This window comes from Malania oleifera, chromosome 2 (assembly GCF_029873635.1).
Source record: "Malania oleifera isolate guangnan ecotype guangnan chromosome 2, ASM2987363v1, whole genome shotgun sequence".
NCBI classification, from domain to species: Eukaryota; Viridiplantae; Streptophyta; class Magnoliopsida; order Santalales; family Ximeniaceae; genus Malania; species Malania oleifera.
In genome coordinates, this window is record NC_080418.1 from 39,384,659 (window position 1) to 39,401,052 (window position 16,394).

Genomic DNA, 16,394 nt, shown 5'->3' on the forward strand with positions numbered 1-16,394 from the left:
TCCCTTTTGCTTATCTTGTAATCATGATATTCTTCCGTCCAAAGTGAGGGTATATTAATAAATAAATGGAGATATCGTCCTCTTTTAGTAAAAAAAACTAGTTTATATATTTTTCAAATAAATTGATATTCCTCATTGCAATTATTATTATTTTATTTTTATACAAATATTCTATATTGCTTTTAATTCTCCAGTTTTGTTTGTCATAACTCAGAGCCTTAATTAAAATCTTAAAAAGTAAGAAGAGATTAGGTTTTTGTTTACAACTCACTATTGTGAAATTCACATTTTCACTTATTACACCTTAATATAAAATGGAAAAAAAAAATCATACTGCTTGAGAAATCTTGAAATTAGTTAATCCAATTATGTCTGACTTGATGCCTCAGATTAAAATCCTTGATTAAAATTGAATCCAAAATTATCCCTAAAGTCCAAATTACAATTTAAATCAGCCGAAGCCCAAATATTAATCCTACCTGATGACGGCCCAAACCCAATTTGGGCTATACAAGCCCATCAAAATTTGATAGAGAGCTATGAAAAGGGAAGGGCCGCAGCCTATGAGCAGCCCGCCAGCCCTTTCTCGGCCCAAGCAACTAAAAGCAACCTCATCCTCATATAGGACACATGCTCCCGGGGCATTTAAGTCATTTAATTATGTAGTTTGGATTTTAATAATAGTAAGAAGGCCTTGGATTTTTAAGGGACTTTGGGTTCAAATAATTGATCAACGATTCACAAAACAATACAAAAATTACAAAAATTTCCTTGTAAATAACAGAAAAATATTAAAAACCTTGCTATTAAATGAAAATTCCTAGGATAAGTAATTATATTTTATTTAAATTTAGTAGCAATAATAATAATATATATATATATATATATATATATATATTCTTTGATTGATTAAATGTTCATCCACAAAGTTGTACTATTTTTTAATAATAATTTAAAGAACATGGGAGACAAAGAGGCCCTTCACACTTACAATAACTTTTTTTTTTTTTAACAATAAAATGAGAAGTACTACAAATACAATAATAAGAAGAAGAACCATCCTATCATCCATGGCTTAAAAGTAGTCATGAATTTGAACCAAGGTGCCCCTAGGGGGAAAAATTGCTAATTTTGGAATTTGAGAGACACCCTCAGAGGGGCGCGTGACCCTACTCCAATGGCTATTTTTACAGATTCATGAAAAATAAAAAATAAAAAATAAAAACAGGGAAAAAAAATAATTACTGCGCAAGTTGGCTGGTCCACGATTCACAGCAGGAAATCCATGAATTTGGACCATGAAAGGCCCACCTTCGAAGCTTTCTCGGCCTGCGTCGAGCACGAAGAAGAAGAAGAGGACGCCGCCGGCGGCGGAGTCGTTCCGCCATGGCCGCCGGCGTTCCCGGCCTTCTTCCGGCACAGGAAGAAGTTTCTGGATCCCAGAGTCATCAGCTTCTCCTCCCGATCCAAACCTGGCCCCATCAAATCAAAACCTTATCAGTCGTCAATCATTTTTTTTTGGACGGCTTAGATTCGCCCTAATTGTAAATCGATGTACGGAAAAGAATTCTGTGAACGCTGATGCCATATATCAGATTGCAGAGAGAGAGAGAGAGAGAGAGAGAGATTTGATAAGCTTACTTTCTAAACTGAACTGCGAATAATGAAGGTCGAAGGCGGAGGGCTCGGCGGTAGGCAAGATCGGGCGTCTACCTTCCTTCTTGTACTGCCGTACGGCCGACGCCACGAGATCTCCGACCGTTGATTCCGGCGTCATCACCACCTGCACTGCCCCCACGCTCCCCTGTATCGTCACGTTAAGCAACAGTTTTGTCAGCTTTGGCCGCGCTTCCAGCGACATCCCGCCGATTCTCCACGCGGAGCTCAAGTCCGGCAGGGTCTTCGGTCGGTGAAGCTCGGCCGGCATAGTCAGTGGACTTCGCCCGTGGAACGACGACGCTTTCTCCGCCAGTTTCCCTCTCCGATTCTTCTCCTCGAGACCCCTTCGGTGATTCTTAGAATTCCGCATAAATATCAATTAACCAACAATCTATATATATGCAGTTTATATATACACCAGCGAAAGGACAACAAGGGAAATCGCGGATATGTGTCGGTCGTCGGTCACCTCAATCTCCGGTAACGGAAGAACCTCAGGCGGGGAAAACCGAGAGCACGGGGGTAGGAGCGGAGGCTCTCAGCTTCCCGGTCTTCGGCAGCTAACATAACCAGAATCGTCAAACTGTAACTACGAAGGACATCGCAGGGCAAATGCGTCAGTGGTGCACAATTTCCTGACGAAGAAAAAAGGCATGCCCCGCCCTGGTTTATATACGGAGAGGAAAGTTAGGTAGGCCCGAAGATGAAGATAAGGACGAGAGCCTCCACATTCCCACCACGCGGGATTTTTGTTCTACCGGATACCGCCTATACCCGGTTCCAATCAGAGTGAAAAGAGGAGCATTCACCGGATAGTTAAAGGCAGTTGAGGACAAATTAATTACAGTTAATGTCATCCACGGGCTGTTGCGGAGGCATGCTAAATTGGAGTTTTTCCGATTTAATTTTATAATAATTAAAATTATTGAAAAACAGTTCAATGAAACTTTCTTTTTTAAATTGCCGTGTACCAAAAAAATACTGGACTAGTCTAACATTTAAATTGCCCTGTACCAAAAAAAATATTGGACTAGTCTAACATTTAAATTGCCCTGTACCAAAAAAATACTGGACTAGTCTAACATTTTTAAATAAAAAATATTGAACCATCCAACATTTTTTTTAATCTAGAATAAAAATACGAATAACACGTGGTCATTAAAACGCACTACACCCAATAGCATTTTTAGTTAAAAAAATGCTTATTGAAGTAGCATTTATTGCATGACCCATGTATGAAAGTATAAAATAACATTTTAAGCTGAGAAATGTTAAAAATATTTTTATTCTACAAATGCATGATTTATTCTAATTCAATAGAGAATAAGTTTTTATTTTTCAATTAGGGGGTGATTGTTGAGTTGGCTCCTAATGAGTTGCATGCTATTATGTGCTAAGAAAGGAGTCTTATTTGTGGATTCTACCAGACTGGTGGTTTTAATGATGTCAGAGGGGTATAGTCGGCATAGTCCTACGGTCAACCCTCACGCAAGCACATACCTCAAATACTTTGATTTAAGAATTCTATTAACCAAACATAAACACCATAAATTTTGCAACGATTCACATGTTGTAAGATTTTTGAAAAGGTGTATGATTTTGTCTAGAATTCAAGTCCCAAGTTGTAACGACCTAAAAATTATGCTACATTTTTTTTTACACTGCTAAAAATATTAAATTACTGTAATACCAATAATAAAATCCACAATGTCGTCTCGAGCCCAAAGTGGGTACCGGGGATACTTGTCCATAAATACATACTATCTACGTAGCGGAAAACATAATATATCTGAACTTAATTATATACAATACCAGAGTTTTACTATCTCCACAATATACATGTGCATCCCCAAAACCATAAAACTTCCTAGGGATTATACAAAACTCATCTCCCAACTCAACACTTACCCTAAATCTAGGACTGTACCAACACCTCCTTTACCTTAGAGCTCGCTATGCTCGTCTGTCTGGATCTCCTGAAATGTTTGAATTCTAGAGTGAGAAACCTCTTAGTAAGTGGGATAGAGTATCATCAGTGTGTGGCAGCGTAAGCTCTAGCGTGCTATAAATATATATACTGCAAGTAATTTAACTATAATATATATATATATATATATATATCAATTGTAACTGATAAATCATGGAAATCTGTACTTTTAAACATAAGCATACTATATCATAATAAATTTCCATAACATGTAAAACATTTGCTATAACTGTATAATACTGAAATTTTCCTCTAGATGGATAGTTAGCTGATATCATGTATTACTCCTACATGATTGGGTTGTGCGACCCGTAGGTGGGATCTTACAATGGTTGGCTTACCATGCTAAGCTAAAACTAACTCGTCTGTAAGTACGATTGGCCTGCCCAGCCTGGTCCGGACTGCCAGGGGGCACACTACTCTTCTGTGGGCTCAATCGACTATCTAATCACCAATATTCTATCCGAGACATGTGGTGGCACTAATCTGAACTGATAGCTACGATACCGTACTCTGAAACTAAACTAAGCGATCAAGTTTTTGCTATCATATAATACATTTCATAAATAACTGTAACATAACTTGTCTCATGTTTCTGTGTAAAATTTATCATATTAAAATTTTTAAATAACTGTTAAATATATATCTAATCATGACATTGGGCCGGATAAACTGTCACGGCACTGGGCCAACTGAAATATCATGGCACTGGGCCAGCTGAAGTATCATGGCACCAGGCCAGCTGAAGTATCATGACATTAGGCCGGCTGAAATATCACGACACTAGGTTGGCTGAAGCATCACGACACTGGGTCGACTGATCTGTAATAGTATACTATATAATATAATATTTTCTGTGATGTTTGTGTCATTCTGAAAATTATTATCAAACTGCATTTGTTCAGTATAATCATAAAGTACTCTGGTCTGTTTATACATACTGTAAAATAATCGCACTCATGCCACACAAGTGAGTGTTGCCCTATGATATACTAACTATTTGGGAAAAAACTTATTTTTGCTAAAAAATAATATTAATTTTGTTTCTAGAGTTTACTCAGTCCAAAACATCAGATTTCCAAAAACATACATTAATTCATAAATTCCATTCCTATATGCCTATATATCCATAAAATCATATAAATATTCTCTATAATCAAATACTATATTTTGAATCGGTAGATTTTCTAAAAATATATGACATAATCTATCCCCTTACCTGATTCCTGAAGAAATGCCAACAGGGATCCTAAACCGTGCTTGCGGAGTTTGCTCAAAACCTTGTATCCATAAACCCTTAATCAACTCAACCCCAGAATAACAACCATTTAACATTTCCCAGATCCACACATTCAAATAACTAGCTAAACTTTTAAAAATAGCTTCCATACCCTAGTTTTGGAGTGGTGTTTGGAAATTTTGAATTACAAAACTTCTCCAGCTAAATTGTAGAGAATCATCGTTGGGATCCCGAAATGATATTTATTAGCTAATTTAGGCTTGTTTCGGGAGAGAAATCGAAGACAGAGAGAGAGAGAGCTAGCCGCAACTGTAACCACTTGCTATTTAAATAAGGGTCTTTTATTATTATTATTATATATATATATATATATATATACTATAGCATTGAAAGTGCTCTGATACCATACTGGATTAAACCCTATCATTAACCTAAGCAGTGAGAAGCAGAAATCAAATAAACATAATCATATGTAATTATATATAATGCTAGAGTGTTAAAATGTTTCCCAATACATACATATATGACTGTTTCCCAAAATACCCACGACTGGCCACGACTATACAGAAATACTCCAAAACAAATACTCACTCTCTACTGATGGGGCAGTACTGAAGCCCCTCTACCCGCGAATCTGATCTACTCGCCTATCTAGATCACCTAAAAAATGTTAAATTAATTGGGACGAGCCAACGCTTAGTAAGACAAAATATGCTATTACTAGTGTGTGGCAAATGAGTTACAATACTGTGAAAATCTATTACTATATAATCATGTATCACTAGATATGTAAAGTATAGTACCAGTAATATAAATCATTATATTTTATCTGTTGCTTAACATTTCTATACTTTAGGCTTCTACTTAGAATACTTTTAATAAATATGTATATATTTTCTGTCTCTGTAACTCTGTATAAATATAGTAATAATTGAAATCTTCCCTGTGGATAACTGTGTGTCACGATTTAACCCATTATGATAGGGTTGTGCGGCCCGTAGGTAGGATTTACCCTGCTGGCCAACCAGGAATAAATCACTATACTCCATAGTATGATTAGCCCTCCTCAACTCATATCTGATGGGGAGCCTGTCCACTCGTGGGCTCTATGCGATCGACCTTTATACCACGTATTATCTAAATAGGTGATTGCATTTTATATATTGTATGTAGCTACGTCTGTAACTGTATGGTCCAACAGGGTCTGATACTGTATAATACATCTCTATATACAACTATCTGTTGTACCATGATTCTGTAATAACTGTATACACCATGACGCTATAGAAAACTGTATCTATATCAACTGTGTTTCTGTAATTAACTGTAAATCTGTATGTCATGATACTGTAAAACTGTATAATCATGGTATTTTTGTAATTGTTGTAAAATACATTTACTGTTTGTATATTCTGTACAATACATCTCTGAAAAATTCTGTAAAACATGTTTCTGTACTATATCTATATTCTCAAGCCACATAGTAATTTTAAAACATATTAATCATATTTGATAAACTGTTTAAATCTCTGCTGTAAACAATACTCTAGTGGAACATTTATAATTTTATACTGAAAATATATTCAAATAACCTAGCATAGCATATTTCCCTTACCTGTTTCTTACTAAAAGTTCCCTACTATAACGGGTCCAACACCCGCAGGGTTCTCCACTCAACACCTTGAAAATCATAAATTTTAGAACAAAACATTACTATTTCTACGTCTATTACATTTCTCACAATTGCTAGAAACCCAAATTCCGAATAAAAGACCTTACCCTGGATTTGGGATGAATTCCAACTTCATTCCACCAATGATTCGCTTTGATAGACTTGGAGAGAACTCCACCAAGCGGGTCGTGGTGGCCCTAGATCGTTGATCGGACGACTGACGGGGCCGAAATTGAAGAGAGAAGAGGGAGAGGCCGTAGGAGAGAGAGAGAGAGAGAAAAGAGTGGTGCTGAAATTCTACGTAAAATGAGTTTAAACACTATTTATACTGCGGGATTCATCGACGAGTCACGTCACCTCGTCGACGAGTCCTTCAATAATTTTGTTGACGAACTTTCTCCTTCGACGATGAATTTCAGTCTGTCCCAAAACTCTTCTCATTATCTTCTCGTCAACGAGGTCCTGAAGAACCCTCGTTGACAAAACCCCTGTGTTCGTTTACGAAGCCTGGGGAAATTTCTTGGAAATTTTACCTCCAAAATGTAATGTGGTCGACGAACGCGAAGCGTTCGTTGACGAAGGCGGCTGCCTCCTTCTGTTACTAATTTCATTTCTCTCCCTTTTTATTATTTAAACACTATTATTTTTCGGGTCAATTACAGCAACCCTAAGAGGCTAGAGAAAGAGAGTTTGATTTCTTAACATAAAATGAACTTAAACCCTTTATATATGGTTGTTGGTGCATTGGAAACCATCGATGATTTGACCTTTTTAACCAAACCATTTCTACTATTTTACCCTTAGCTGGCCGCGGTAATTCAAAATCGTCGATGGTTTTCTGAGCTCCACCAAAATCGTCGACGGTTTGGCTTTGCACCAAACCAAATTTTCCTTTTTCTGACTTATTATTATTATTATTATTATTATTATTATTATTATTATTATTATTATTATTATTATTTTTTGAGTTTCTACATTCTCCCCTCCTTATAAAATTTCATCCTTGAAATTTGCCGTTTAGCACTTACACTAACCTTTGGGAAAATCACTGAAACTTTATTAATTACCCTCACTTATGGTGGAGGAATACCATGGTTATATTTATGGTTTTGGGAGATTACAATAATTAAAACAAAACTCTCCCAAAACTATTCAAAACTTAAACTATTACATGCAAATCTACAATTAAAAACACCTAAACTACTAAACCTGCACAAAACCTACTTACATACAACGAATACTTACTTGAACTATTACCTTTTCTGACTAATGTTGGGCCCATCAAATAGATGTGGGTACTTCTGACGTATTTTTTCCTCTACCTCCCACGAAACTTCCTCAACTGCATGGTTCCTTTAGAGTACTTTTACTAGTTCTTAGTGTGTAGTTCTTGTTCTTCATGATCTAGGATCTGAGCTGGCACTTCTTCATATGATAGTGTATCTCCAATCTCCAGTGCCTCATAACTTATTATATGTGATGGATCTGGGATGTATTTCTCCAACATAGACACATGAAATATGTCGTTTATTCTAGATAATGCTGGGGGTAACGCTAACCTGTAGGCAACCAGACCGATTCTTTCCAATATCTCAAACGGTCCAATGTACCTAGGGCTAAGCTTACTCTTCTTCCCAAATCTCATTACTCCTTTCATTGGTGCAATTTTCAAGAACATGTTATCTCTTACACCAAATTCCAACGCTCATCGGCGAGTATCTACATAACTTTTCTGTCGACTTTGAACTATTTTAATTCTTTCTTGGATAAGCTTGATTTTCTCAGAAGTCCTCTATACAATCTTTGGTCCCAAAATCTGTTTTCACCAATTTCATCCCAATATAATGGAGATCGACACCTCCGACCACACAATGCATCATACAGGGTCATCCTAATACTGGCCTGGTAATTGTTGTTATAAGCAAACTCTACTAGTGGCAAATATTGAATCCAGCTACCCCCAAAATCCAACACACAAGCCCGCAGCATATCTTATAGTATTTGTATAGTCCTCTCTGCCTGTCCATCGGTTTGAGGATGAAAGATCGTACTAAAATCCAACTGGAAATGCAAAGCTCTCTGTAAGCTCTTTCAGAACTAAGACGTGAATTGTGGGTCCCGGTCAAAAACAATGGATACTGGCATGCCATGCAATCTGACTATTTCCTGGATATATAGCTCTATCAATCCACCCATAGAGTAGTTAACTTTGATGGGAAGAAAATGGGTAGTCTTCGTCAAATGGTCCACGACTACCCATATGACATTTTGCCCATGCTGTGCTGGTGGCAGTCCATGTAGATATGCTCCCACTTCCATTTTGGGATATGAAATGGTTGCAATGATCCTGCTAGCCTCTAGTGCTCAGCCTTTGTCTGCTGATAGGTCAAACACTACTCTACATATCGGGCTATTTCTCTTTTCATATTGCTCCACCAAAAGGATTTTGGTAAATCTCTTTACATTTTCATACTTCCTAGATGTACCGTATACAGTGAATGATGCGCTTCTTCCAAAATGATCTTTTTAATTCCAGTGTCATTAGGTACACACAACCTACTACGAAACCTCAAAGCTCCTTCATCTGAAATATTAAAAGCGGCTCCCTGTCCACTTTGCACTTTATCCTTAATCTTTACCAATTAGCATCTTGCATCTACGCAATCTTAATTGTTTAGGGAAAACATATTTTTGCTGAAAAATGATATTAATTTTATTTTTAGAGTTTACTCAGTCCAAAACATCAGATTTCCCAAAACATACATTAATTCATAAATTCCATTCCCATATACCTATATATCTAGAAAATCATATAAATATTTTCTACAATCAAATACTGTATTTTGAACTGGTAGATTTTCTAAAAAGACTTGACATAATTTATCATCTTTCCTGATTCCTGAAGAAATGCCCGTAGGGATCCTAAACCGTGCCTACGACATTTGCACAAAACCCTGTATCCATAAACCCTATTTTAATCAACTCAACCCCATAATAATAACCATTTAACATTCCCCAGACCCACACATTCAAATAACTAACTAAACTTGAAAAAACAGCTTCCTTACCCTAGTTTTGGAGTGGTACTTGGAAAACTTGAATTACGAAAACGCTATGGTTAAACTGCAGAGAATCGTCACCGGGATCCCAAAATGATGTTTATTAGCTGATTCGGGCTTGTTTCGGGAGAGAAATCTAGTGACATCTTGTAATGTGATCATCGCCTCACCATGGGGTAGGTGAAATGTATGTGTCTCCGACCTGCTTGGCAAAATTACTCAAAGAAGCAGCTCGGTAGAATTGCTCCATAGAGCAGCTCGGTAGAATCTGCTCAGTAGAATTGCTTCATAGAGCAGCTCGGCAAAACCTGCTCAGCAAAATTGCTCAAGAAAGCAGCTTGGCAGAATTGCCCTATAGAGTAGCTCGAAAGAACCTTCTTGGAAAAAAATGGCTCCATAGAGCAGCTCGGCAGAAACTTGCTCGACAAACAACCACGGAGTAGCAGCTCGGGAAACACTGCTTCAGAGGGCAACTTGGCATAAGCTGCTCGGCAAAAAGGACTCCACAAAGTAGCTTGGCAGAAGTCTTCTCGACAAAAACCTTGGAACAACAGCTCGGCAAAAATTGCCCAAGGGAGCAACTCGGCAGAACCTGCTTGGCAAAATTCGCTCCATGTAGCAGCTCGGTTTGGAATACTTGCTCGACAAATATATATATCTACATAATGTATTTCGAAGATAGAGGAGAAAAATGCGAGAACACGACATCTTTTCAAAATTCCTTTCAGAAATTTGAAACTAAGGGGGGGACAACTGATATGCCCAAAATATATCGGTTAATAAGAGTGAGTCAACACCTAAGTCCTCACCCCCTAGGTCAAACCTTTTGGTGAGAGCAATCAACTCCAAACCAATCAAGAGGAGGAGAGATCCATGCCGGCAACTTAAAATAGTCAGAGTGATGCATGCGAACACTTTATGACCAGGAGCGATTCACACCTCCACACCATAAAGACGAATAAACCCAAGGGTCAACTCCAGCCCCTATAAGAAGAGATGCGGGGAAGAGGCCAAGGTAAGTCATTCGAGACCCATTCTTACTTGTTGCATTCAGACTCTCTAGAGCATTCCCCTTACTTAGGCATTGGAGTGTTCCCCCGGAGTACACCTCGGGTCCTCCAAGCCTTTTTGCTTTTATCTTTTTCAGGTCATCGGAGATCTGGGAGCAGTCTCATTGGTTATCCCTGATTTTATCCCGCATGTTTGACTTGGGGGATGAGGACTTAGGTGTTGACTCACTCTTATTAACTGATATATTTTGGGCATATCAGTTGTCCCTCCCTTAGTTTCAAATTTCCGAAAGGAATTTTGAAAAAATGTCGTGTTCTCGCATTTTTCTCCTTTATCTTCGAAATACATTATGTAGATATATAAAAATTGACATTAAAAATTATTAGAAGCAATATGATGAAAATGTAAAAGTTTGACTAAAGTTACATTCCTCCATTTTTTCAATAAAATTTTATAGTTAGATGTATTAACATAAATTTCATGATGGATTTTATGAAAATAATATTTTAAAAATTAAAATATTGGTCAATAATAGAATTAATGGTTTTACTAAAATAAATTTTTTTTTCTATTTAATTCTAGTATATCAAATAGCTTCATTTGTGCAATAAATTTAAATAATATATTAATATTTTTTTATAGATTTAATATGTAAATTAACATCCTACTCTCTTTTTATACATAAAAAAAATTTTCAAATGCGACATGAAATCTGACTACTTGTACTTCAATTCATAAATATATAAATCTCAATTTCTTTATTTTATTTCTTGTAATTTGTCTAAATAATAAATTTTACAACATAATATGTGACTGAAGCATGGGATGACACGACAATTGGTTAAAAGATTTTGACTTCGAAAATTGGTTGAAATCGTGGTTTCTTAAACACTCTCTTGTATCATAGTGATTTAGTAAGATTCTCTAAATTGTAAATGACTAAGCACAACATGACATACTCACTTCTATCTTCAAAATGAAAATTACATTTAACAATCATACAAATTGAAATAAAATTTGTACACTCATCATTTATATATATTCAAATTTACATAAGATGAAATAAAACCCTAACCAAAAAAGTCTACACATTAATTCATTAAACATTGAAATATTTATAAAATTAAATAAAAGCCCTAACAATAAAAATTTCCAATACGAGGCATATGACTTCAAAATTGAAGTTAATTTAAATAATCATAGAAATTGATAATAACAATTTCACAGTCATCATTTGTAGATTCACATAAACATAAGATTAAATACAACTCTAATATCAACAATTTACACATTACTAATTAAACATTCAAAATAATCATGAAATATAATAAAAACATTCACATGAAAACTTCCCATTCAAACCTTCTTACTCTAAAATTAAAACTAAATTTAATATGCATGCAAATGGATAATAAAATTTACATACAATGCAAAATTTTATATGCATTCATCATTATTCAAGTAAATTTAATATGTATTCATAATTTATACATGAAAAATATAGACATGAAAAAACCCTAATCTCAATTTGGGGGTTTCAAAATGATGCTTCAAATAATATCTTGATAATGTATATTACCAAAAAAACAATACATATAAACATATATATATATATATATATATATATATATTTATTTATAGTATATGTATATATATGTACCTTCATACGTCGTCTAAATAATATATGTTTTTGGAGCAGACATGGATATATTTTATTTTACAATGGATTTAATTTTTCATTAATGAAACTTTTTTGATGTAGTGAGCAAAAGGCTCTTGTTGTTCGCACCCATGGATCTAAAAAAATAAATAATAATAAGAATAAATTTAAAACTAAAGCGAACAAAAATATAATGAATTAACATCATAATCTAAATTGGGCTAGCACTCAACTAGGAGAGAATTCAGAATATAAATTTTTTAAAATAATTTAATTCTACACATTTCATTGAAATAATAGTTGTCATTATAAATATAGTTTCAACAAATTTAAAAATAACATAATATTTAAAAATATATAGGCTTCCATCGCCATTCTATATTATTATTTTATGGTAGTGATAATTCATTTAAGAATATTTGTTTTACCAAATGAATAATTAATATTGCTTTATTAAAGGTACCTCCTAAATCTCTTAAGAAAAATAAAAAATAACATAGTAGTAATAAACACTTCCATATTTATTAATAAAGTAAAATGTAACAAGGGTATTATTACCTTTTCTATGCAAAATACACAATTACTGTTTTAGAAAAATTTAGGAATTTATTCATCATTTATACATGAAAAAAAATCTTAACCTCAATTTGGGGTTTCCACAATAATGCTTCATATTATCAAATTTACTTCAATAGAATCTAATTCAAGATGCAAAATATGAAATTTTACTACAAACAAATGAAAATTTCAACTCAAATTTTAGAATCTCAACTCAAATTTCAAACTATAAGAATTAGAGTTTTAACAACTTGATGTCGGAAAATTTATCTCATTTTGTTTCTTATATGCCACTTCCCCAATGTTCACTTGTACCTTATGATAGAACATTCAGGTTGTACAATACGAACCATAACGTTCACCTGCAAAAATGCCCTGCAATGTTCGAACTTCACTCCTCCATTAGCATCCCTTGGCTCTCTTAGCTTTTGCGATTGTAGATAGAGAGGAAGTAAAAAGACGAGCTTTAAGTAAGCAAAAAAATGCTGCGTGAGATAGTGTTTTGTTAAAAAATATCGTATGAACCAGCGTTTTTTGTGTCGTATCAATTTGGGGATTAAAGTTTTATTCAAACTGTTTTCAAATAATTTTAATTTAAATAAATTTAAAATTAGAGAAAAGAAACTCGGCACTCCGCCCCGGGGGGGGGGGGGGGTGCGGCGGCGGCGGCGTGCGTTCAGTGCGGGCCTATCGCGACGCGTCCACTTGCTTATGGAATATGGAACTGTTTAGGTCAAGTGGATCGAAGGACCCCAGTAGGCTCGTTGCGGACGTGTACTGTCCAGCTGCGACTGCGAGGTTAAGTGGCGCGGGGTACACGTGGAGGAATTTGACGGCGGGTCCTCTTTTCGCTTGGACTTGTGCGAAACGGCGGGGACGTCACAGATCGTGCCTCGCGTAAGGCGGCTCTAGCGTCACGCGGGGTTCACGTGCACCAACTACTCTTTGAAGGGGCAGAGCGAGTGGGACTACGCTGCAATCACGTGCGCCGAAGGCTCGGGGAAATGAGGCCGCGGGGCTTTGGCGATCGGATGGAGCCACGTTGGGAGCTTCCTCGAAGATTATTGGGCCGGAGGCCCACTGGGCATGCCACGTGGAGCAGGGAGGACCTTTGGACGGCATGGATATCGGCGGTCGGCGTTAGCCGCCGGGGGTGTTGACTGGTTGAAGACTCTCGTCTGACGTCCAATTATAGCATGTATGTCGGCTGAGAGCCGTTGGAGGCTCTCTTACCTTGGCAAATGATGTTTTAATATTATTTATTTACTAGTATTAATCGTTATTACTGATGATAATAACAATAAAAGTAACAATTATTTCTGTCATTACTTAAAAATTATAAACAGCTTTTAAAACGATTACAAAATATGATTAGGTAAGTAACTTATGTCAAATCTTAGAGAAGGTCAATATTTTTTATCCAAAATGTTAAATTATAAAAATTTAAGAAAAATAAAAATTGAAGATTTATTGAATTGATAAATTTAAATAAATTAAAATTGAATCTTGAAATCTTATCCTCTTATTTATATATATATATATACACGTAATTAATGCATTTGAGAAATTAAAATATTCCTCAAAATAACCTACAACTACAACCTCTCAAAGTGTCAATTAATTTGGACCAACCAAACCTCAAAACAAATATCTTTGTTTGCACTCGAGGGTCCAAGTTGCTAAGAGAGAATAGGACAGCGCAGAATTTAACAAACGAAGCATGCGGAGGATTGCCTCAGTTAGCAACTTAAAATAATATTTAAACATTTAAAATTGAATTAAAAATTAGTTTCTACTTTTTAAAAATTAAATAAATAATTGACTAGTTAATTAAATAAATAATTGACTAGTTGAAGACTCTCCTACTTTTCTAATAATAATAATTATAATAATACTAGTAGCCCCCGGCATAAGCTCGGAAGGTAAGGACGAGACTGAGAAGAGCCGCTTGATGGTATAAACCCAGATTTGAATCCTACAAGACAATTTACATCGCGGATGGAGTGCACTATCAGCGTAGAGGTTAGACTAGTCCGAAAGAGGGCGGTGGCATCCAATGATCCCGGATACCTGGCGTAACCAAAAAAAATAATAATAATAGTAATTAGAACATCCAGCCAGTCGAGTCGTTGACTGCCCAAATTATAATACTGCCTGGCCTGGATATGCTCTTCCCACATAAGAGCTAAAACTGAGATGAGTACAAAGCACGCCTCTCTCTCTCTCTCTCTCTCTCTCTCTCTCTCTCACACACACACACACACACCCAGACACAAGAACAATTATTTTACGAACCAAATATAACCTTATGCATATTTGGATCAAAAATTTTATTTGAAAATAAATATATTTCTCTTTATATGTTTTTATGTACATTAAATATTATTAAAAAATAAAATTTTTTATAATATGACAAAAAATGAAGAAAAATTAAATTTTGTTGACTGATTGAATAAATTTTTTGCTTTCTTACTTGGTTTCTTTAACATCCAAACAGGAAAAAAAAAAAAATTAAACTCATTTCTATAGTGTAAAGGGTGAGCATGCGTATCTGAGGAAGATATTCAACCCTTGGCATTATATACAAACTTTCATCAAAGTGATCATAACACAATTTTCCTTTAATTGGTAAAAAAATAAAAAAGTGCTCTTTAGAGGGCTTAGGACTTGTGATTTTTTTTGGAATGTTTCATAGCCTAATTATATCATGGAAAGAATATGAAGGGTTACGGGATGACGCTCGAGATAAGCTATTTCCTATTTTGTGATATCCAACTAGATTCGACGAATCTCCATCTGCATTCCGCTCTAGTAGATTAAAAAAATACATACACATCATTGTCTAATGAATAAAAAATATATACATACACACATATATACATATACTATCATATTAAAAAATATCATATAATATACCCTCAAAGCTCAGTTGGGTTGACTTAAGTGGTAAGGGCGACTTGTGACTTTGATGACTCATAAATCACGGGTTAGATTCCTGCTTGAGAGTTTACCTCGATGAATTATCAGGGGTGCGTCAATGGGCGGGTGACTTTCATTCTCGCGGATTTGATGCCGCACTATAGTGTCCAAAAGTGGCGCAATAGTGGCTGGAGTTACTGAATTATCAAAAAAATAAAATGCCCTCAAAACTCTCAAAATTTTGAATCCTAATTGATTATATTGTGTTTATAAAAAAATATTTAACTTTACTCTTACTGAGCTACCAAATAATTATCTTAAGTTCTAATGAATAATGCAATTTATTGGTATTAAAGTGAAATATAAATTTGTTCAAGTGTATAATCCTCTCCTCTACCTTCGTTCTCTTCTCTCTCTCTAAATCATAAAGACATTTATGATTATTTCTTTTTATGGGCTTAATCTATGATTTCAGATCTTTTACTTTATGTTTGGAAGAATGAATGCAAACTTTAAATCTGAATTTATGTAAATTTGAATACAACTTAATTAGTAAATTGTATTATGCTTCTATTAAATTTATACAAATTCAAATTTAAACCGCAAAACAATCACATTAAATAACTCTT

The 16,394-nt window shown here is 35.2% G+C and overlaps 1 protein-coding gene across 1 annotated transcript; it reads right to left on the minus strand.

Annotated features, from left to right (window-relative positions):
• Positions 1-987: 987 nt before the first annotated feature.
• Positions 988-2,341, minus strand: LOC131148504 (uncharacterized protein At4g22758). Its single transcript, XM_058098220.1, has 2 exons — positions 1,642-2,341; positions 988-1,472 (listed from the first exon to the last, which is right to left on the minus strand). The coding sequence occupies exons 1-2, from the start codon at positions 2,027-2,029 to the stop codon at positions 1,270-1,272; spliced, it is 591 nt and encodes a 196-aa protein (XP_057954203.1). The 5' UTR covers positions 2,030-2,341; the 3' UTR covers positions 988-1,269.
• Positions 2,342-16,394: the final 14,053 nt, after the last annotated feature.